This window comes from Corvus moneduloides, chromosome 18 (assembly GCF_009650955.1).
Source record: "Corvus moneduloides isolate bCorMon1 chromosome 18, bCorMon1.pri, whole genome shotgun sequence".
Lineage (NCBI taxonomy): Eukaryota > Metazoa > Chordata > Aves > Passeriformes > Corvidae > Corvus > Corvus moneduloides.
This window is the reverse complement of record NC_045493.1, coordinates 5501741-5526501: the sequence shown is the minus strand read 5'-3', so window position 1 is coordinate 5526501 and position 24761 is coordinate 5501741. Positions and strand designations below refer to the sequence as shown.

Genomic DNA, 24761 nt, shown 5'->3' with positions numbered 1-24761 from the left:
GCGGGGGCCCGAGCGGGGGCGGGCGCGCTCCGGCTCCGCGGCCGCCGGGGAACTCCGGCGGAGCCAGCCCGCGCCTCGGTGATGGTGAGTGCGGGGGGCGGCTCGGGGGGAACTTCCCCCACGCACACGCTCCCACCGCCGCGCGGGGAGCCCGGGGCTGGCGGGCGGGCCGCCAGCGCGCCGGGCTGCGGGTGATGCCCCGCGGGGAGGCCGGGAGCTCCGGCGGGGACAGATGCGGTGCTGGAGGAAGTTCGGTGTCTCTGCCCGCAGCAGCACATACAGCTGCCGGCCCCCCTGCGCTGTAGGGCGTTCCTCGGTGTGCCGTGCTTTTGCCCTCTCCCATTCCGCTTGCCCCCGGGTACTCAAACCCTCCGGAGCAGCTGGCCGTGACCTGAGGGGAATCCCTTCCCCGATGCTGGGCGGGCTGCGGGCGCCGCTGGGCTCATCCCAGCTCCGAGCTAGGGGGAGGGATATGGGATCTGATGACATTTGCCGTCGTGGTTGAGAAATACTTATTTCATTAGTTCGGTTCGCCTGCGGTTAGAGGCTGAACAGAGCTGCTTTGCTGCACAGGAAAATCCTAAGGGCGATGGGAAACGGAGGAGTCGAGAGAAGTTTGGAAGGGGGGACGAAAGGGTGAGGGATTTTTGTTTGATTCGGTCTGCATTGTTTGGTATTTCTCCTTCCTCCACCCCCTGGGTGGGATGAATTACTTAGCACCCTCGTTTTCAATCCAGCCCTAAAGCTTGTGAGGGGCGGCTTTCATGTCTCGAAGAGCGAAGAGCCGGTAGGTCTCTAAGAATCCAGTCTGGCACAGAGCAGCTCAGCTGTGCTCTCTGCTGTGCGCTCCCTGCTCTGCCAGGAGAGCCAGGCGCACACGGGAGATTCCCCTGCTTAACGGTGACCTAACAGGAAAGCCTGTTGTTCAGTGTCTATTTTGCATGAGCTACTATGCTGTAACAGTTGCTGCTTCATTCAGCTAAAGAGAGAGAGAGAGAGAGGATAAGAGGATTCCAATTTAATTAGCAGTTTGTTAAAAACCAGTCAGCTTTGTCTGGTCACGTGTTTATAATTTTAGAACGTATGTCTTAATTGCAGTAAATTCTGGTATTGTGCATAAAGCAAGTGCCACACATGCTGTTTGCGGCATTGGCTGTGGCAGCTCCATGTTTCTGTTTTTTTAATTTACTGCAGCCTCTGTTTATTTGTGCAATGGCAGTTTTTTGAGTGTGCTGAGGGCATTTTGCATGAAGCAGATCTAGGAATTAAAGCATATGCTGTAGAGGATTTTATTACCCAGGGAGCTGCAAGTTGTGTCTTTTCTATTGGAGCATATTCAGGTTGACATCTTGAATACCCAGATACTGTTTTCAGTAATAGGACTGTTGTGTGTTTTTAGCATCTTTATTGGAGTCTGAAATACTCTAAATGTTGAGGCCTTCCTAACTCCTCCTCCCCCTCAATAATTACTCCGGTTGTTCTCAAATAATTTCTATCTCACAGTATCGCTGAAATCAACCACCAGCAGACTGTGCCCTGTCTTCTGCTGATCTGAGACACTGCCGTGCCCTGTGTTAGATGAAGCTGTTGTAGTACTGCTGCTGGTTGAATATTGAAGCTCCCCTGTGTATACTGTGATTTATGTTACTGTAAATAGGGTAATTGAATTATTGCTTCCCTGCAATGTCTTGTTCCTCTGGTGTTATCAAAGATCAGTCAACTTTAGTTGGGGTTCTAGGCAGGCTGCTGCTTAAATGTTTACTTGAATTAAGCATTTCCACTAACTCTTAACAACTGGATAAAGAACTGCTTTTGCCTTTCTGAGGAAGCCCTGGGAGTGTCTGAAAGCAAGACAGCATAAGGTGTTAACACACATATATGTCCTCCCCTCAGAAAAAAGGTAAAATACTTGAAAAATAGAGTTAATGAAATTCTTTTTTGCTGCATGAATTCCTGTATCAGAGGAGAAAAGATACTTGAGATTAGCTGTGGGGTACATAACAGAAAGAGATTTTTTTACCTTTTATAGCCGTCAGGATTCCTTCAGGGCCTCCACTTGCTAGACAGAGAAGGGAAGTGTTCTGTGGATTCTGCTGTAGTGAGGGAAAAAGAGATAATGAAATTAATTACTTGTCAGCTCCTAATGGCTTAATTTGAGGCTCTTAATTGTTGGGGATGAAATGTGCAAACTCATGTAGAGCTTTAGTTGTTGGAGAGGAGTATGTCTTCTCCAAGGCTTTACCACTGCCTATGTCTTTTTCTGGTTCATAACCTCTATTATGGGGTATTTGTTTCTTACTACCTATTTCAAATAAGCTGCTTCCTGCCCTCAACTTCAGCTGACAAACTGTTTGAAATCCAGGATGTGTACTTCTGTCATTCCTAAGCCAGTATGAAACCTCAGACAGAGCTGTGACCTTCCAATACGAATTAAGTCATGTGTTTACAAACACAAGTCTTTCTAGAACTGGCATTAGAAAAAGGAACAGGGAACCCTAGTTAGATCTTATAGGATTCTGGTTTGAAAGGCTTTTCTGCTAGCTCCTGCTGTCACTTTACCTCTGTTACAACTCTAGAGGAGTTTAAATTTTTGTTCCCTTCAGCTTTTCATTGCTTTTTTTCTTCTCAACATTGACAAAAGATTCAAGTATTTCTCTGTGCTTCCAGATTGTGTGCACATACCAAAATACTGGCCTGTCATGGAACATGCCATTCTTGTCACTTTCCAAAAGTGTTTTCCAATAGTGAACAGTTGAGTGTATTTTTTTTTAGTACTATTCCTGGTATGTATTGCATTTTATATTTCATCCTGGTTGGTAGTGCTTGTTTATATTCGTGCTGTTAAAAGTACTGACAGTTCTTCATTAAGTTCCAATATGCAGCTCGTTTAACTTTTGAAAATGACTTCACAATCTATTCAGTGAAGTTTACTAGCTTTTTTCATAATCTTGATTTGTTCCTAAATAAGCTGCAAAACCCTCTACCTATGTGTGTTTCAAAGTCTGTGGCTTATAAACTACTGAACGTGAATCTAAGGTCATAATAGCTTTAAAGAAAATTGCCAGGACCTAACCAGAGTAGTTGTTACATATGGATTTGTCACTTCTGAGTAATGACGTGGCCCTTTTCTGACCAAGTTTCAGTATGTACAGTACACAAATCTGATTCTGTGTTGTGTCACCTTGAACCTTTTCTTACTTACTGGGGTCAGTTGAGAAAAGCTACCCAACAGGTCACTGAAGAAAAATGTACTCTTTTGAAAAGTGCCTAAGTGGCCGCCAAGGTGATGTGGCTGTATGGTCACTGACAGTACTCTGAGGTAAAAGTGTTTGTCTGAAAGATGCATCTTAGCCAGCAGGTATTTTAAGGAGAATGTTTCTAGGTAGTTTTTATGAAGATGTAATTTTGTATCAAGGTAAAATTATAGTGATATATCTTCCAGTTTTAAAGGTCATCACTTGATTGTATTTTATGAGCTGACACGTGATGCTGCTATAGAGGGTCTTCTGTTTTCAAAAATTGTGATGGAAATTAGTAGCAAGCATTTTCTGGACCTTTTGATTTATGTTCCTTCAGGCTCAAAGATCTCTTTTAGCAGGATCTCCTAATGCCATGGATTCTAGTGATTTGGTACTGACAAGAAACTGTCGGTACTGACAAGAAACTGTCAGCACTGAGTGCTTGATCAGTATTGTTTTCTGAAATGGGCATTTTCCTCTGTGCTGCTGATCTAGCCCTCTAGCTTTTGATGTTTTCTGAGACTTTGAGTCTTAACACAGTGATATAGCTGTAATGATGTCACTTTTTCTAAGCATTTTATGAACATGCTGAAATATTTTGCAAACAGTGGGATTTTATAGACTCTCATCTTGATATTTTACTCTGTGTGTCATTATGTTGAGGAGAGTAAAAGCTGAAAGACACTTTCTGCTGTCAGTGCAGGGATGCTGGATGTCAGCTGTTGGGTGGGAGTGGGCAGTTAAGCATTTTGTTTGTTGAAAAGCAAGCAATGTAGGATTGAAGACCGGGTTGTGTTGGCATAAAAACTGGACTATTTTGGTAAGATAACTTTTTAGCACTCTGACAGCCTAGTTTAAGATACTCAAAATCAATGAGTCTTTATGTATTGGATAATCAGTAATTTACATCTAAAACTTGGTATTTAAGTAGGTGAAAATGTGTTTCTTCAAATCCTTCAAGTCTGAAGGATTTCAGGCTGAAATAGTAGAACGCAACATCCTGTACAAGGAGGAGATGGAGACCCTTACTGCAGTGTTGCAGCATTAAGAATCTCTGAACAACTCTTAATTCCACATTAACAGTGTGCTGAATCTCAACAATTAGCATAGCACTTAACGTTACGAAGTTCTTGTCCTACTTTCCTTTCTCATATTGTATATACTGCACTAGAAGATGGAGGCTTTGTTATGCTGTACTGCCCATGCCATCTTTTAAGGCAGGAATGCTGTCAGAATAACCTTAATAATGCTCTGTGCCAGGTTCACTATTTTTGGGTGCTACAAGATGTAGTCAGAAATGACAGCTGATAGTTCTGTGTTCTGAAGCAATTTTCAAATTTCTTAAAATTAGGCTGAGGTAGAATCACAGAATTGTAGAATCAGAGAATAGTTTGGGTTGTAAGAGACCTTTAAAGGTCATCCAGTCCAAATCTCCTGCAAAGAACAGGGACATCTTCAACCAGATGAGGTTGTTCCAAGCCCTGTACAATCTGGCCATGAATGTTTCCAGAGATGGGGCATCCATCTGCCCACTGCTCTGGGCAGTCCGTGCCAGTGTTTTGCCACCCTCATTGTGAAATAAGTTTTTCATTACATCTCACCTAGATCAGTCCTTCTTTAATTTAAAACCATTGCCCCTTGTCCTGTCTTGACAGGCCCTGCTAAAAAGTTTGTCCCCATTTTTCTTAAAGGCCCCTTTTAAGTATTGAAAGGCCACTATGAGGCCTTCCTGGAGTCGGTGTTCTCCAGGCTGAACAACCCCAGCTCTCTCAGCCTTTCCTCACAGCAGAGGTGCTCCAGCCCTCTGATCATCTTTTGTGGCCTCCTCTGGACCCACTTCAGTGGCTCGATGTCTTTGCTGTGCTGAGGACCCCAGAGCTGGACACAGTACTCCAGGTGGAATCCCCAGGTAACGTTCCTTCTGCCAAATAATACCAGTTACAGTTCATGTACACTACTTGCTGTTTACTTTGTACCTCTGGGGAGATGAGGACAATCACCGTAGTGACAGAAGTGTTTGGGTGAAAAAAAATCTCATAATCCTTAAACTTGCCATTCTCTGGGAACCAACAGTTTCTCCCAGCTCTGTGTTAAAGCCAGTTCTCTGGTTCTGCAGCACCTCCTTTAGGAGTAAGACTGAATGGTGGGGCTCAGCCTTGGTTTGCCACTGATAGAGACCAGAACCACCTGGTTTCTAGTTGTCATTTATGCCCCCTAACATTTGTCATCTTTTATGACTTAGTCATCCCTCTTTGTGTTGAAAAGAAGTAGATGTTTGTAGCTTGTAATTCATCTCATCCTGAAGTGGAGCCAGTAATAGCTCAGGGGAGCCACATCCCCTAAATGCCTTTTTCCCTCTGTAAAAGGTTTCTGGGTGGTGCCATTAAATGTATGTGTCTATATCAGAGATGTGTGGAGTTAGATTAAATTAATGCCGCATGTTGTAAAAAAAAAAGTTTGCTTATCTCTTCAGGGGGCTAAGGCAGAAGCCCACCCACTTCCAGGCTGATGGATGGACTGTACCAAGCTTGTTTCATTAGCTTTGAATACCATTTGCATCTGATGCCAGGCAGTCGGGTTGTAGCAGATACACAGAAAAGTTCTTAGCAGAAAAAGCCTCTTAAAACAAGGAAAGGCTGTTTATTAGGCGAAACCAGAACCCCTGTCACTGTCTAGATGTGCCCTGCTAGCCATTTATTTTGGTGGTATAGAAGTCTTCCCACATCTGGCCCCAGAAAATGACTAAAGAAGTTCAAAATTCTGGTAAAGGGTTTTCCTATAAAAGATTTCATATTCTTTTATTAGGTTTCTGCATCAAGTTATTTGCGTGTTAGAAGATTTAGAAGCAGTCTGTGTTCTCTGGATTTCTGTGCTTTATATCCTCCCAAAGAAAAAATGCCAAACTCTTTGAGACGGGGACATGACATAAAACCAAAATGTACCCCAAAAAAGGATACTGAAGTAACAAAGGCAGAATCTGAAATTCCAACATGGATGAGGAGACTCTCCTCAGTGTTTTCTGTTGAGCAAGTGGAAGTGCCTGACTAAATCTCTGGATGACTTCTGCTCTTCTTCATCCCTTTGGCAACCTTGAATTGTCTGCAAGACACAGTGAATGAAACTTAACTGCTGGTAATTTACTTCCTAACCAATCCCTTTTTTTCTTTCTCCTAAAATACAGTTGGTAAAAGGGAGGAACTTACAGAGGAAAGATGATAAATGTAGTTAAGTAACTTGTTCCAAAGTCTTTTTATCAGTAACTGACCTTCCAGCTTGAGAAGTTGTCCAGCTGTCCAAAAGGTAACCTTTGTTAATGTTGGCAATAGAAAAAAGGGGAAAAAAGTCAGTGTTCTACAGCTTTATCTTCAAATCCACTTTTGCTTTAGCATCCCAGATTTGCAGGTTAGAGGAATGAGGGACTAAACAAGAGGGAATTCTTGTTTAGTGGAGAAAAATACTGCCCCGGCACTGTTGGTGTTAACGTGGAAAAGCAGTGCAGGGAGCAACCCCCTTCATCCAGAGGATGATGCATTATGCACACACCTTCTGTGTTTGCTGGATTTTCATGTGGGTGATGTCTGCCTGAGGCACACTGGTGCAGAGCTCCGGAGGGAGTGCAGCTGTGTTATTGTTTGAGCAGGACTGCACCTTCAAAACAGGTTTTAAGAGACTGGTCTGTTGCTTCTCCTTACTTTTCTTTGTCTTTCTTTCCGTCATAGCCATGCAGTAGAACGGTTTCTTTATTTCCTTTTCTTACAGTCTAGTTAGCTGTTTCCCTTTAAAAAAAAAAAGAAAAGTGATGTGACTTTCTGTTGACATGGTTGTGAAATCACATGGTACATGGGAACCATCTGAGTAAAAACTCCTCAAGCCTCCTGACCGGGTGAACATAAACCTCTAGATTCTGCCTGGCAAATAGCCAAACCCAAAGCTCTGCAAAGGCCATCTGTAGGCCTCAGTTTCTGTTTCATTAGTTCCACCTGAACTTCTAACTCATCTTCTTAACAAGGCATTTCTGGTTTTATGTAATTGCTTATGCAGCAAGGTAATCATTCCTTTTCCCTGCCTCCTGTGTGTATGTCCCTGACTCATGCTCAGTCTCCCAAGTGGCTGTGGCTTGGGTGTTCTTTTCATAGGGTTAAAACTAACTTAATGTCAAGTCAACTGTAAAATGTTCTGGAAATTGAAAAGTCTGAAATTTAAGGCTCTGCAAATACATTGTATTTTGAAGAGAGAAATAAGAGGTGAAAATTGTCCACTATGTTTCTTTATCTGCATATGATGATTGGAACATGTGGAGCACTTCCATTTGTCAATATTTTTTCTTACTTCTGTTTTGCTGAAATAACCTTACAGAATTCCACAGTTCTTCCAAAATGCATACATGCTGGTTTTTTTATTTCCAAGTGGGTGTGTGTTTAAAAGATAAGAAAATAGGGAATTGACAATATTTGCCTTATAGACTAGGAATTGTAATCCTGCTTGTTCTTGGCTTACTGAAAGGAGGTTGCTGCAGTTTTGCCTTTATTTCTCTTTCTTTTCTGGGCCGATAAAATATAATTTATTTATTATCATACTTTTTTTTTATATTCTGTTACTGTACTATGTAATAACTATAGTCTGAAAAAGTTGGTAAGATTTTCCTGAAATTGGCTAAGTTACAGGAAGCAAGGGTTACTTGATGACACAGGTCTCTGCAGATAATAGTTTTAATACTCTGAATGTAGCTGCTTTCCTTTCTTAATACTTTTGTGCCCACTCGCATTCCTGTTCACAGAGGCAGAATTGTTCCATTACATGCTGAATAGCAGTGTGGATGAAATGAGGAATTGAGGAAGAAAAATAATAGAATTATCTGTAGAAAAGAAGAAAAGTCCAAATCAGGTGACAGAGTAAAATAATAAGAGATATGGGAGCATGTTAAGATTGGATGAGGAAAGATGGTTTAGTAATTTGCTAAATGGGGGAGGGGGAAGTGGTTTTAATGGTTACACTCAGAAGTAGCAGGAAGTCATGAGTCAGGCAAAGACACGCTCCCCAACTTGAGCACTAAATAAAGCAATGCTTACAGAGAAAAGTGGGGGTATTCAGGGGTCTGTGGTGTACCTTCTTAAAATAGAGAGGTCTCAAATCCTGTGTGTTGAATTTGTTCAGCTTGAACCATACTCCTTTCCTCTGCAGGCACCCAGAGCAAGACATTAAAATGATATAAGTAACTAAGAAGACAGGACATGAGTAAAACTAGTATTTCAGTATGTTGTGCTTAACCCTGTATAAAAGCATAGACTTTAGAAAGTTTAGGAAAGTGTGAGCTTTCCAGGGATTATACGGGTGTGCTTATTTCAACTTCATGACTTTGAAATACCATGTAGGATGTTGCATTATTAATTGGTGCCTTACCTGCACCACTTAATTAGTTAGTTTGCTAGTTTTGTCACCCTTTCTAGCAATCTTAAAATAATATTTAAATCAAAGGGCTCTTAGCAGGACATTACTGAGACTGACAAATAAAGAAGTGTTTGGTTTTGGTTTGGTCTCTTGGAATCCAGTTTGTTGTATGTAGTGCAACTTGAACTTCCTGGACCCCTTGGGGAAAAAAAAAAAAAGGATTAAAAAGAGGGAGTTAAGTAATGGGAAGTCTTTATTTGTGGCAGTGTGGGTTTTATGTGTTCGCTTGTTATATGTGAATTGGATCATCTGAGGCATGACTTGCGTTTCTCCATTTCGTTAAGAAACAAAGCCACCGAGCACTGAGAGAGTAAAGTTTGATCTCTGCTTAGAAAATGGCTTACCCTGGAGCTGTGCCGTGGCAGCAGCAGCCATCCCCAGGGAAATTTGGGGTTTGCTGGGATCTGTCAGCCTCTCCTCCTCAGAGAGGCATTCCTAAACCCCAGGGAATCCCCTCCCCTAAAGTTCTGGAGTAAGCAGCGTGGAGGAATAATAAGCACTTCCTTCCTTTCTATTTTCAGTGACTGAACTAGAAAGTACCACAGTGCTGCAGCTCTGCTCACAGCACCGTCCTCTTCTGCTCACCTACCTCCCGGGCCTGCAGTTCTGCAAGGGGAGGCAGAGCAGCAATTCCAAGCTGAAAAAGAATTGTAAAAATGTCACCAGGATTATGGTAGACTGGCTTCATTATTCAATTTTGTATTTAATGTAACATTCAGTATTAAGTTCTCTGCAGGATTTTCACTACTCCCAGATTTATTTTTTCCTAGCAGTGTGTGTCAGGCTTCCCCCGCCCCCACTCTTGCAGCATGTTTGTTTTCCCAGGAAGGCATGGAGAGCAGCCTGATGTTTTGGATCTTGAGAGGCATTTTGGAGTTGTTGGAAGTGTCTCACTCCTTCCTCTGGTTTGGTGTAAACAGCTCTGCTGGCTGTGGCCCCGGGGAGGAGAGCCTTTCAGCAGGAGGAATGGTGGCCAGCAAACAGGAGTGGGCATTGGATGTAAAATCCTTTTGGTGGCCAGAGCTGGAGACATTTTGTCAGGTACTGTGAGTGGCGATAATCAGTAAGAAAACCTTTCAAAAACCGGAAATTGTTGTCAAAAGGATCTGCACTCCTCTGTGAGTGTACTTTCAAGAGAGGTACTTTGCTAACAAATCTCAGTTTTCAAGTGATGATATAAAACCTTTTATTTTAGTCAAACTGAATAATATTTCCTGGTCTTCTCCCCAGTTATATCTTTACAAGCTTTGCATTTGTATATTTCTTAAGCTTTGTTAAAAATAATAAAAACCTAACATTGAGCTTCTTAAAAAAAGTTGCAGTGTGTGATCTGAATTCAGAAGTATTCTTCCTGAAGTTTATTGATATTTAGGAAGGAAAAATTAATACCTGATGGGCTTTGTTAATCTTCTCTTTGGGAGAGATTTAAAGCAGACATTCTTTAGATTCTGACTGAAATCGCAGTCTTAAAAGTTCAATATGACTCATGAAATAAATTCTGATAAACTCACTTTAACATCAGTGTTTTGCATATTGCTTAATAAAATCACAGTGATGGAATGAAGATTGCTCTGATGGCAGGTTTCTTTCTGCTTTTGGCTCGAAGCTGCCTGTGGAACAGGCAGGTATGTAACATTGGGCACCTATCTATTGCTGTTTTGCATTTATAAAGCTGCAAGTCAACACATGAAAAGTTAGTGACTTTCCTTTCAAAATCAGTCCTACTTTTGTAATTGCAGTGGTAAACTTGAATACCCCTAACGTGAGTTTTAATTTAAACTCTTCTAATGTGCCCTGTTGTAGAAGCATTCTTCAAAACACACAACTTTGTTTCTATCTGAGGGACTTTTTCCTGGCTTTCTGGATGCAGTTTGTATATTCTGTCATTGAAAATGTTTCTAATACATTATTGTAATTTCCAGGGTAGCATTAAAATGTATACATGGGATATGTGAGAAGGGGCTGCAAAATTATTTCCAACTAATTCCAGATACGGTATCTGATCCAAGTGATCCTCCTGATTCAAATGAAGGATGAGATAATGCTGAAAAAGACCAGGAACCTACCTACGCACTGGCAGTATTCCACTCCTACAGCATGCTGTAGTTGACCATAAATTGTTTTGTGTAGTTAAATTGGCTAAGTAGGTTGTTGCAATGTGGTGCCATTATGAGGCATTCACTTGTTTGGGATTTGGCAGAAACCCAGTTTACATACGTGCAGAAAAGCAAAAAATAGCAGCTCCAGAATGTGTGTTTCATCTGTAGCCTGAAAGGAAAGCCATTGTACGGTTTGGGGGAAGAAAAAGCATGTCTATTTAAACAGAAGTATGTACTGGTTTACAGAGCTGTTAGCTGCACGATCTCTATGTGCTTGGGAGCTGCTGAGCTCCCTGAGCAGATGAGCTCTTGGCCACCAGGCCACAGGAGGTGTTTGTGGACATTGGTTGTTGGGAATAGGAGGAAGTGACGGTTGTGCCTGGGGCTTGATCATGGTATGGTTTTAGGTACATTCTGGAAAAGGAAAGCTACAAAAAGAGTTTGAAAGAAAGCTTCAGGGAGCAAAGAGGAAGAACAGCTTTATTGTGATTGCCCGGGAGTAAGAGCAGAGAGCATGAGGAAAAGCAAAACCAAGAAAATTTGGCAGATTAGTCTGTGCATTATATCTAGTTGAAGCCATTGGTTTTTGCTTTGCATGTAACACTGTTACATGTTTTTTCATGTAAAAACACTGATACTAAACGACTGATACTTCTGTGTTGTTTTTTCCTGGGTTCTTATACATCTTATGGAGTGGAACTACAGATTTTCTGCAGACATGCAGGGGTAGGGTCCATTTTAGGGGGTTATGGGTCTGCTTTTCTGGTCAAATGTCATTTGTGATTGCAGTAATAATTTTCTTTGCTTCCACTTTGTATAAGTTCTGAAGAGTTTTGATCACACTGGAAGTAAAGCTAAACAAATCGAAACAAGACCTTTAAACAAGGATAAAGGAGTAAATATTTGTATATCCTGCTCTCTGAACAGGTTTGGAAAGCCAAGCTCATTCTCAGTCAGGTACTCCTATGAATGAGACTATTCTTTCCTGCCTTGTCACAAAATTGTTTACATGATCAGAGGATTTTCATCTTAGAAAGCTACTACAGGAAAAGCTTCAGAACCGAATAAAGCATGAGGGAAGGGTTTTCACTAATGCAAGAGCAGTTTTTGTGAATGATCATAATTTAAGTCCCATCCTAACGTGCAAGCATGGTAGTATGTGCAGTTCATTTTTTCAGGTGTGGCTGACTAGGATGCTGTCAGCATCCACCAATAAACACCTGAAAACAATCTCGTTAGATTTATTACACATGGCAAAATCTGAGCTGGCTAACCCTAATTAAATTATATTTCCTATCAGTCTCCAGCCTTGCTCTCCAAAGATTCCCTTGTCCCAGAAATTTAATTAGAAGGATCAGGATGTATGGCCAAGTATTTGCATCTGCCACTGGAAAATGGATTCTGCTGAGGAATCTGATGATTCCTATTGGACTGCTTAGTCCATAGTGAACACTGATGATGTCAAGGCACTAATCAAGTTCCTAAGATTTTTAGTAACAGATTACTTGAAGATAGAAACTTGCTGTGACCGCATATTAACAGCTTTCAGGCTAGGAAAACTTACTTCAAGTTACTCCTTATATTTTTGGTAGTTGAGCTTTGGCTTAGTAGGGCATGTTCATTGACACTGAAGAAAAAAGGCACAATATTATTTGGGCTTTGCTTGCTTTTTCTTGGAGTAGTTCACAAGCATATGTAGAAGGTGTGCTGTGGCTTCTGCGAGCCTTCCTCTTTTGCTACTGGCAGGAGTCAGTTGACTTCAAATCTAGATCTAAATCCGTGGGACCACAACTTTTGTCTGTCCATTATTCCGCTGGCCCTCAGTGCAATTCAACATGCTGTAGAATCTGACGCATATTTTCATGGTTCTGTCCTTTTCAGTTGGATCCCTCTTTAAATGTTTCTTTTCCTTTCTCTGCAGGGAATCTGGCGCATCCCCGTGGATGAGATCGACCGCCCGGGCAGTTTTGCGTCTCATATGAACCGCTCAATTGTCCTGTTGCTGAATGTGCTGTCACAGCTAAAGGATTACAACACCTTGCTCAAAGTCTCATCTATGCTGCAGAGGACCCCTGATCAGGGAAAGTACGATAGATTTATTTTAAGCCATTACTTTTTAAAGCTTTGAATATATTTTGTTCACTGTATGACTATTTTATTTAAAGCTGTTCTTTGTTTAGGAAAAAAAGTCTTTAGACAGATTCCCTTGGGAATATAGTGGAATGATGGTTAATTTTTCTCAGGATTACGATTCTTTAATACAGCCTAGAGTTTCTCTGCATTTCTGTTGCAACTCAGAGCAGCCTTAGAGGTGCCTTAACAGGCTTACAGAGGTGTTGTGTCACGTGGAGGGATTCGCTGGGGAAACAGAATGCTGTGATTTGTGCACCCTCTGCTCGCTCTTGCATAAGAGCTGAGTCCAGCGCAGGAGGTCACGGCCCAGCATCCTGCCTTCCTGTAATCCTTGATGGACTGAACAATGGTTATGTGCCTCTTGGCAGCTGATGCTATTTAAAAAGCTTATCCTGTTCAGGGGGTGATCTAATTTTAATTGCATTAACCTTATTTAAGAAAAAAGAAGCTATTAATGTGAGCTGTATGTGGATTCCTATCAATGGGAAGACCAAAATAAACATCCAAGGAAAACATAGAAGCAACTGAGGTAAAATTCTAGTAGGTTGCCCTGTGGGAAATGTTGAAATGAGTCTCTGGCAAATGCTTAAGAAATGAAACTTGAATGATTGATGGCAATAAGTTGGAGGCATTGAAGGTTTCTTCATGTGTTTTTGAGTGTGAGTGCATGTGAATTTGCATGGATTGTAGTGTGTCTGGGAATATGTCACCACTTGTTCAGCAAACTTGAGGGCAAAAATACTCTGACTTTTAGCATATCAGAAGAGCTGGACCATAGAAGGTTTAAATTCTGTCCTAAGCAAGCCCATAGCTGTACTAAAAATACTATGTTATTTATAAGTCTAGACTGAATTCAAAAAACAAATAATTTGACATGTTGGATCAGCCGGTGCCAGCCATGGTGAGCTGCAATCATTAGAGGAACTTAGCAGTGCAGATATTCTGGGTGTGTCTGGTATATGCTTGGAACAGCCCTATTTTTAAGAATAGGGAGGTTTTAGTTATTACTGAACTAATGAGGAGTCAGATGTTTATGGTTTGCTTTTCAGACAAAAGGTACAAAATTACCAAATTAACCTAAAATCATAGAGAGGAAATATGTGCATTAAAAATGTTGGCCTTCTGACTGAAATAGTACCCTTCAAAGTTATTTACTTGATTTGTAGCCCTCTCAATAAAACCAGCTAATTCTGAAATAGAAATTAAATTTTCCATTAAACTTGATTAGGTGGAATTGACAGCTGGAAGGGTTTTCCTTGAAAGCAGACTAAAACTGTGTCAGAATACATTGAAATTATAGTGCTTTAGTAAATTAAATGAAGCTATGGAGTGAATGTTTTACACATACAATATAATTTTTTTGTAATACTAACTAGGAAAAAAGGTAGTAGCACACCCATGTGTTAGCTCTAAAAATCCTAGGTTCAAAGGCAGCTGATATGATCAAAGAGAGAGGATTTGCTGATGTCCTTAATCTCACATGCACGCTTTATCCAGAACATGAAAATCACCTGAGAGTTCAACATAGCTTTGTGTAACTATAATACTCCTTTTCAAAAAAAAGGATTGAATTAAAAGCTGGTATTTGAGGGGCACAGAAGGCTTTATACAAGAAAACTGTAAATTTGGTTGCTTGGTTTGCTCTGGGTTTGGTTGTTTGGTGTTTTCCCATTTCTCCCCTTCCCTCTGTTTGTAGCCCATGCTGTCTTCTGCTTTGTTTGTGTCATCTTTGATGCTTGTGGTAAGGGGAGAAGTGGAGGGAAACAGAGCTAAAATGTTATATCCCTGTATTGTTATATTTCAATATGCACCTGTATATGTTTTGTTTGCTTTCTTCTTGTTTTAAAGTTGTTGTGTTGGCTTTTTCTTGTTTTTCTTTCAATGTACTGGTTCTTGCTTTTAGAGTCCTGTAAGCTTTTGGCAGTTAACTTCATTTCTGCTCTCTTGCTGTGGCACAGGAAGTACTTGCGTGATGCAGATCGCCAGGTTCTGGCCCAACAAGCCTTTGTGCTCACAGTGAAAGTGCTGGAGGACACTCTCAACGATCTCACACAGGTGAGGCAGCATTGCACTTCATGGTTGTAATTTAGTAATTAGGTTTTGCAGTGTTCAGTTTACTCATTCCTTAGATCTCCTGAGACTGAAGGGCTACATTTATAAGCACTTACTTCTAATGCCTTTTCTTTATATGCCACTACACAGAAAATTTTCTTCCAGCATTGTTGTTTTTTGGTTTTGAAATTCAGTAACAAATACAGTTTTTAAAAATGGATTGCAGTAAGTTTGGTCTGACTGTTGCTTAATCTTCAAATAATGGTAGATACATGTAGTGTACAAGAGCTCCATTTTCGGGTGGGATCTATAGAAAATTTCCTTTAAAAATGAACTAAGATTCCTCTTGCAAAACAGATAACTCGGTCTAACATGCCTAGCCACTTTTCACTGCTAGTCCTTGACAGCACCACACTCATTATTACATATAATTGTAATCTAGATTTAGTTTTTAAAGGTCATATAGAAGCTAATCAGTTTCCAGGTTAAGGGATCTGGATATTGGAGCTTTACTTGGTAAATACATTCAAGGAAGAACTTGTTCCTAAGGGTTTTCCAAGTTAATAGACTGCAGGTTTAACAAATTAAATGAAAACATCCTCAAGAACCCTGGAACTCTGTGTATGAAATAGTTTGTTCATAAATCTGGATGGAAGAATTGTATCATTATCAATTTTTGAAAGAAGATATGATGTACTGAGGTTTTCTACCTTTGGAACATCACCGAAGTAAAGGTACAAAAATTAAAATACTATAGCAGGGTTTTGCCTACTTCTTGATCTATTTACCAGAAGGTTATGTATGAACGATAGGAAAGATTCTTAAATTTGAGGTTGATCTGCAGCTGCCAAAAGAAACAGGTTTGGTTTTGATTTCAATATGTTAGAAGAAAAATTTGTGCAATTAAAACCTTGCATTTCATTTAGTTGGATCCCTTAGCATGGACTGAAGTAGTGAGGGAAAATAAACATTGTGGCTTCAGTTCAGCCTGAGCTGTTGACACTTCTCTGTGGTGTTTTCACGTATTAAAATACTTCTAATTGTAAGATTTGAGGCCTGGATTAATTACTATTAAGGAACAAAAAAGAATGAACATAGAATAAATGTATTTTCTTCAGCAGAAGCAATAATGAAAGGTATGTGTCAATATTTATGATAGTCACAGCTGCGCTCAAATGCTTTCTGATTTCAATGATAACAGAGAAGAATGACTTCTTTTATTAAGGTTTCAGAAGATCAGGGTTCCAAGTCTTCTAGCCTTGCTTCAGGAAGGATGACAACAGACGTCTCCAATAAAACTAGTGCTGAAGAGGGAAAAGATGTCCTTCCCAAAAAGCCAGTTTTATCAGATGGAGTAGTACATAGTACTGAAAATGGAGTAAAGGAAGTGACCCAGGGACAAATTCCCAATGCTATGGACGTATTGGAGCAAGAGGACAGGAATGACAAGGAGATTAAAGAGCTTCCTGGTCCTGGCTCAGTTGAGCCTATGGATTTTGATGGCTATTCCAATGACCCTGAAAAAATTGATTCTTCATGTAAACGCAGTGAGCCAGACCGTCCCCAGTCCAGCAGGATCTCAAAGGACAGAGCTCCAGAGAGCCGGACTCCAGAACTTTCCTTGGAAGAGCTAAGTATCAGCTCAAAACACCAGCAGCAGGCAGCTAAAGGAATAGTGCAAGCAGTACCTACAGAAGAACCTGTCCAGAGGTCAAGCAGGAAGAGGAAATTACTTGAGGATGTGGAGTCTGGAAAAACACTTCTGCTTGATGCTTATCGAGTCTGGCAGCAAGGTCAGAAGGTTATGGCCTATGATCTGGGCAGAATTGAGAAGATCATGTCTGAAACGTACATGCTGATTAAGCAGGTATTGTATGACTAATTGTCATTTCTCTATGTGGCCTCAGACATGGTTTTAGGATATAACAGGAATTGCTAAACCAAGCAGTATAAAATAGGCCCTGTATCTGTTTAAAACTTGGGGAGATAAACATCTCCCAAAGAACCATTCTCTTGACAAGACCGTTGCTGCGGATGGGGAGTAGGACCCTCCATGTTTTGAAACTAAATTTCTGAAATGAGTTAAGAGCTGTAGTACCAGTTATGTGGTATTTGTTCCTGCTAAATGTTAGTTTGAATTGAGAGAGCTGAGTATTTATCTTGGGATATATGCTCCTCAGTAAATTAAGGTCAGCGTTCTGCTGTAGAAGTACTGCTTCTTCCCCTTGCTCCCATGCTCTACATCCCCATTTCATCTCAATTTAATTAGATTTATACATTAGCTAAGTAATTATTACTTCATTAGTTGTGATTCTGTGTTCAGGTGGATGAAGAAGCAGCACTTGAACAGGCAGTCAAGTTTTGCCAGGTGCATATGGGAGCATCAGCACAGAAACAGGTAAGCTCTGAAGCCTTTGATTGCTGCTAACAAGCTTTTATAAGTCTGTACAGGCAAATCTGTTGCTCAGTGTCTGCAGCACCTAGAAATACCTACTTTCCTTGTATTGGTGTCATCTAAGATAAGTTGGGCTACATTAGTAGGAGGATCATCCCCTTTATTAGGGTCATTGCTACTGTTTATGTCAGGCTTGAAGAATAGTTTTCGTGCTCAAAAGCTGTTGGGGAAACCCCAAACCATCTTCAAATTGAAATATTTATGGCACACTACAATTTTCCTGATGTCCACGTCATATCCCAGCATTTCATGGGTGGTAATTACTTCTCTCTGCTCCTTAAGGGCTACAACCTCATCAGCTCTTCCCTTGCTAACATTGCACTCTGCTCCAGAGATACCAGATAGCTTTTCTTTCAACGTGCATGTTTGAGAATCTGATTTTAACTCTGTTAAAAACAAACTGTTACTCATTTTGTTTTTAGTTTGTAGTTTCTGGGTTTATCCAGCAAACAATTATAAGGGCTTTAAAGGGATCATTATTTATCTGTCCTTAATGTGAAATCAAAGCCAAGAAGAAAACTGGATGAATGACATATTCAGTGGTATTCATTTTGCAGCCCCAAAGTATTTACTAGATTTGTATTTTCCATAATTTTTCTTCAGTTAAAATGTGCTTTTGTATAGTGCACCTCTTAGCAGAGTAATAGGAGAGGATGTAAGAGAAATGATAGGTTTTTTTCTTTGTTAGGTTTTCACGGAAGTAACTTTCTCCAATTTGTGCCCCTCAGGAAGTCAGTAACATTGTTCCATTGAACTACAGAAATGAACAGAAATGTCAAGAGAAGTATTTATTCTAGTAGACATGTTTGCTTGCTTGTAGTCTGGTATTTCAGGTTTAAATTTTTTTTAATAAATAAATGTTAGCTCAGCATGGTAAGCCTTTTTCAGTTTATTTTGGGGAAAAAATAGACGTCATCACACTGTGATTTATGACTTCAAAATAAAAAGAATTTGCTAATAAGCTTCTTTAAAAAGTAATGCTACCATTGCTTTTTTGGATGTGTTCACCTTTTTAAAAAACACTCCCCAAATTCTCGTGTGTCAGCCCAGTTCCTTGCTGGGCTTTCTTGAAGGTTCTGGGAATGTGATTGCTATTCAAGCTCTTCCAGCAGAGTCAGTGGTTACTCAGGCATGTGACAAAACGTGAGAATGGTGAAAAACCTACACACAAACTAATCTTTAGTGTAGACACAATAGGTGAGCTTGAATTTAACAGCACTGGAAGCAGTAAGATTTCCTGTTAAATCACTTGAAATAAAACATACCCCTTAACATGCTGCACTTGGAAGCTTGGAAGCTTTCCCTTTTAGGAAGCAGTCCCAGCTAACGAGCTTATTACATCCTGCAGTATCATTTTCATCTGCTTCTAGCAGGATCTTGCAAGCTGTGTGAAGCTGCTCGTATAGCACTATGAATTAGTGTGGAGACACAGGAATAGCCACTCTTGTAGACATCTGTCTGTTTTCAACAGCCTGAATCCTGTTTTATTTAAAATTGGCAAGTATTTGCCTTCTGTAAGCAAATGATGTCATGTATAGAGCTGCTGCAGCCCAGGGAAATGCTTTGTTCCTGGATAGTTCGAGTGGGTTTGCAGGGCCTGCAAATAAGTGGCCTTCAGTCACTTATCCAAGAAATTGACAGTAAAAAAAAAAAAAAAAGTGAGCACAGAATCCACCTTGATATATATCTTTCTCAGCTGGCTGTTGTATTTTACAGTTCCAGGCATTATATGGTTTCTTTATGAAAGTTTTCACTTGCTACTAAAATTAGGCATTACTTAAATTCTGGCTTTTCTACTTTCTTCCAGACCAGTCAGTTTTTAACCTAAGTATTTAACAACTGTGTTAAAATCTACTTCTCTGCCTCTTCAGGCACAAGCAGGAAACACTACAGCAATCAGTAAGCAGAACTGGACAAAGTGGGTCCTTACACTTTTGTGACGAGATCTAATCTTTTTAATAGCTTGGCAATGCTGTGACCCTTTGACTTGGTTTCAGAAATCCTCTGTAGTCGTCACGAGTGATGCACTGTTAACATGTTTCAAGCCAATGAGAGGCACATCACCTTCTACAAAGTCAGCTAAAAACATGGAAAGTGGCTTAGAAAGGTTGGCTTCCAGCTTTGAAGAAGGCAGAAAAAGTGGTACAAAACCTTGCTATGATAAGTTCCAGTGCTCCTGGGGGACTGGAGAAATTGGAGTGTTTTCCATAGGGAGATTCCAGTAACTGATATAAAACTGTATTCTATGTAAGTTGCTGGGACATTTCTTTCAGTATTCCATATTAATACTTTTTTTAAGTGATAGATTCATCAACTTCAGCACATTTTGGTTCACAGTTTACAGAGTGGTGATGCAACATTCTTAAGTGCTGATATTAATGCTGTTGTAGAGAACAGGTGTGGCCAAAAGCAATTCCTCCACTTTTTGTCCTTTGCAGTTTAAGTTCTTAAGTGTGAACAAGACTTTTGATATACGTGTATCAAATGGGCTGAAATCCAGTGGTGGTTGCTGTGTCATTAGTAGTCAAGTAACTAAAGTTACACTGGAGATTAATTGACTTTCTGATCAAGCAGCATTTTGAAGGTTTCTTGTTCTTTTCTTTGATTTTTCTATCTGAGAATGTTATCTAAAAGATTTGCAGAGATCCTGAAAGCAGTCATCTATTGCTCTGAGTTATATTTTTAGTCTTGCCAACTGTGATTTTCATATGAAATTAATGGTCCCTGGAAATGGAATATGAAGGAGGCCTTGTTGAGGGAGAATGAAAGATTGAGGCAGACTAGTTTGGTTTTGAAGTAGCATTTTACTTAAATATGTGGTTCTTAGGATCAAGGAGGGGACATATTGGCAGAGAGCAGTTGTAAGGATTCTAGATAATTAGAGAATTCCTAATAAGCCTTTCCACTGACTGCCTAAAATTGCTCTTACTAAATTCTTCATTTTATGCTGTTAAAGACATACTGATATGGGAAAGTTACTGCAGTACAAGCCAGGATGAAGCTTTGTATTGCACAGATTATTCTATAAGTGCATGTGGAGATACTTCAGTTTAAAGACCCATCTGTCTTCTTTTTTCCTGAAATCTGAAAAGGTATTTTTATTACTGTGGACTTAGTATTGAATTCCTTAATACTAAAATTAAACCTTTCACCAGTGTTGAAAGTCATGACAGTTAAAACTCTATGGTTGTGTGTTGGGATATAATGTACCACTAATCCTGAGAACTGAATTTATATAAAACAAATATCTTAAAACATTGCAAAAATCAACATTGCACAGAGGGCTGGATTTAACATCTCTAAAAATACAAGAATGTTCAGAGGCAAAGTTCCAAAATGCCACTAAGTCCCAAGTCATGTGTTGTGACCCCTGAGAATATGGGACTCTATGTAGAAAGCCCTAGTAATGGGTAGTGTTGTAGGAGCTGAAATTTCTATTGGCTCTTCAAGGTGTAGTGTATCATCTAAATGTCATGAGAAGGGACTATTTCAGCATTGCTGAGTTATTTAAGACTCACTGTTGCCTTAGCCAAAAAATCCTTGCTCTGGGACCAACTCCATCCCTGAAGTGTCAGGGAGAGAAAGGAAATTTTCAACTGCTCTTTCCTGCTCCAACTGCCAAGCCTTGAGCTCTTCCTGCTTGGTTCTGACTGATCAAATCTTCCCTTTCAGCTTTTGCTTCACTCACCTCTTCCAAAGTAACACACCCATGACCACCTCCCACTGGCTGATGCCAAACTCCAAGTGCTTTTCCCATTTCCCTGTCTCAACCTACAGTCAAAACTCATCAGCAGATTTCAGTGTCAGGTCTAATTAAAACTGATGCTTCATGAAGCTACCACCAGAATCAAAACAATGATTTTTATTATAACACAATCAGGTTATGTGAACGAGCTGTGCCTTTCAGGCTCCTGGCAGGTTGCCAGGGTGATCCCTGATTTTATAAAGTTTTGTTGCTACTGTAATATAAAAGTGGTAGTTCCTGAGGGAAGGTGCTGTTTTAGTGCTCTTACTGCCCTTCTCTGGTTCCAAAACAGGGGTCGTGTTTTCTCCTTCCACCAGTGTTTACCTCTTCCCAGGGCTGGTGAGGAGTAGTCTGAATCCACAACATTGTACTGAAGAATTTTATGGGATCATTTGTGGGTTTGGTCTATGGGGGCTGCAGCTGAAACCACACACAACAAGTTCAGATTGACTCTGGAGCATGGGTCTAGTGATGGTACAGTCCCTATGTTGGACCTTACAGTGAATGTGATATTTCACTTGGAATAGGAAAAAACTTTTCTTCTGTGGGTGAAGCTAGAGGGCACTCCTGTGGATTTTTCCCCTTCTGCTGTGGAATGCCGTCAGCACTGCAGTGACATGGGCTCTCAGGCATTTTTCTTCAAGGAGAAAACTTGAGAGTGACTTGTTTGAACTGCTTTGGGTGTCTAGAGCGTTTTCTTCTCGAATTCTCACATTAAAAAACCCCCACAAAGCAACAAACCACCAAGCTGTTCTCTTCAGGAAACAGCTAAAAGCCTTCTGTAAAGGCACTTTGCCGGGAATGGGAGGAGATTAGGAGAATATTAAATAATTAGAAAATAATCATCTTCTACCTCATGTGTTTTCTCCCCCTTTTTGTTCCACCCACATGCTGCTAATTTTCATCTTTTCTTCCTGCACATCAAGACGTCAGAGACTGCTTACAGAAAAAGTTGTTTTTCCTGAGTTGTCTGTATGCTTTATTAATGCAGCAAAGATGACAAGAAAGGAGGGGGAAGGAGGAGGTGGGGATGGGGGGGGGACAAAAGGACGAGCTCTTTCATGGTCTCCTACCAAAGGGTGACCATTTTGTTCACTATTGCATTTGCCAGTTGCCATGGCATCCCCCTCTCACTCTATCCTGGAGGTGTATTCTTGATATAATTAACAGCTCTCCTCCTTCTGTCTCCTGCAGAAAGCAATCATTAAGTGAACATGAAGGAAAGAAAAGACACTTTTTATCTTTTACTTTGTATATTAATGTTTTTCATCCTGCTACCTGATCTCTTTTGGTCCAATAATGATGTTTTTGTGTATGAAAGTGTTGCTGCAATATGGCTGCCTGTGTAGAGCAGGACATGAAGCCCCTGCATGCATTTGTGTAAATAGGGGATTTAGTAAGGCTAGAGTTCAATCATACGTATCTAAACCTTTGTTATTTTCTGTATATAAAGGGTCTTAAGAAATACGAGGTTCTTCAGAATCTTGATCATGGATACTGCTGGTATTTCTGATGCACCTAGAGGAAAACTTCTGAATGAGATTTCTTTTAAATGCTGCTGTAGAGAGATTGGTGGGGGGAAGAATGAATAGGCATAATTTAATTAAAACACAATATTGAGCAGGAGTTGGAGTGGTACTACTGTGGAATGTGGCCAGCATATTGTTCAGTCAGTTTGTGAGACAGCTTCCAGGCTTTGTGGGGATGTGCTGGTATCCTTCTAAAAAGGCACACCTTTGTGTGAGGTAGATTCTGACTTCAGTCCCACTAGAGTGCTAAACTCAGGCATGGGAGTAATTAAAAAAAAAAAAAATTTGTAAAAGTAATTAAAAAAACCCAAAACCAAAAAAACCCCGAAACAACAAAAAACAAACAAACAAAAAATTGTTATGTAACAGTTGCAGTTCCAGCATTTTTCATTAGGAAACTTTTGTTGGGAAAACTGTCACTTTCCCTTTCTTCGGAACATTTGGTTGCTAATTTTTCCCACAGCCGCAGAGCAGTGAGCCCTCCCAAGAGCAGTAGTGGGAAGGTTGCTGTAGGATTTCTTTGTTTTTTGACAAATGTTTTGAAAAAACATTAAGTGTGGTAAAAATAAACCCTTGGTCAGGTTCTCTGGTTTGTGACTTCACAGGTTACAAAGTAAAATTTTTCTTATGTTTTATCTTAATGCTCTATTTCTTTTTGCTGCTGCTGTTGTCTCACTACTGAAGTGCCTCACTGGGAAACTGGGAGCTATTTTTTTTCCAGTAACATCTGTGAAAAAATTCTGCACTTTTGCTGATAATTTTATTGGTGGAAGGCTGTCCCAGAGCTGGATTTCCAGCATTTTCCTAACTTCTTTTTACATAAGCTTTCAACATGGGAAGGGTTTGTCCATCACCTCCGTGAAGCTGAATGAACTCTTTGAGGAGTATGCTGAAATAGTCAAGGTTCTAACAAATAAGGAGACTGTTTTTGTAACCTAAGTAAGAAATAGTCACAATTCACACAGACATGCATCCTAATTATTCATTTAAATTTCATCTTTATACATTCTTCAAAATAAGAAACAATTTTTGCTAAGTTTTTTATAGAAGAGAAATAAGATAGTGGGGTCTTTATGGAACCAGTGGATCATCCATTACTCATAATTTGGATATTAATAAGCCTTAAATATTTCTTCCATCCACTTTGATATAGTAGCCCATACAAAATTAGTACTGCATACCTTTCAGTGCCTCATGTGTTTTTTAAAAACCTAGAAGAAGTCCAGTCTTGACTGGAGGAACCTGTAATTACAGTGAAAGACAGGAAGAAGTCAGATAAAAGATTTTTTATCTTAATTCAGTTATATGCACTTGTTCTGTAAGTAACACTAAATGTGAGAAAAGATTTGTTTCTTCTTGGTGTCTGAAGCCACTTTGTAATAGCGGTAGTAACAGAGGCACTGAGCGTGGTGAGATGGATTGGAGAGGGGAAAAGGAGAAGTTCTGACTCAGTCAGAACAGACTAAATTTTGAGTTAATGCCACAGCAAAGTAAAAACTAAAAAACAATCTTCTGATGAGAAACCACATAAAACACTGGTAAAGGATTGTCATTGCCTCTCAGTTTCCTACTATCTGTCTGTGGAAAACAGTCTTTATTATGCCTTACTGGTGGTTTAGCAGTAGAGATAGATGAACATTAAAGGCTTCTGGTAAATCCACGACTTGCTGTAGTGAGTTTTTCTGGGTTTATTTCCCAGCTGGGTGTTAGGAGGTCCTGTGTTTTCTTGGAGATCTGCAGGATGATGAAATGTGGCCCCGTAAGTCCTGAGCAGTGTAGTTAGTGACACTGCCCTGAGCTGGGTTTTGTGAGTAGCATCACTTACTGATCAGAGGTGCTGGAATTCTTGCCCCTACACTAAACCCAAAATCTTTTAAAGAACACGTGCCTCACTGTGATGCTCGTTTTAGCTTTGTGCTTACAGCTTTTGGATGGTCTTCAGTTTCTGAGTGCAGTAAAAATACATGAAGCAAGTTTAAATCACTTTTCTTAGGCTCTGTGAGTTGCAGAGTGCGCAGTAGACAACAATGGGTTTTTTAATGCTTGGCTCTTACGTTAGAG

The 24761-nt window shown here is 40.2% G+C and overlaps 1 protein-coding gene across 6 annotated transcripts in view; it reads left to right on the top strand.

Moving 5' to 3' along the window:
* Positions 1-24761, top strand: part of CABIN1 (calcineurin binding protein 1) — a 107820-nt gene that overhangs the window by 64256 nt on the left and 18803 nt on the right. For all 6 annotated transcript variants that reach the window (XM_032128507.1, XM_032128505.1, XM_032128506.1 and 3 more), the window contains exons 31-34: positions 12708-12871; positions 14878-14974; positions 16197-16838; positions 17295-17369. In XM_032128507.1, the coding sequence (XP_031984398.1) occupies positions 12708-12871; positions 14878-14974; positions 16197-16838; positions 17295-17369 (978 nt within the window). The remainder of the gene's footprint in view (positions 1-12707; positions 12872-14877; positions 14975-16196; positions 16839-17294; positions 17370-24761) is intronic.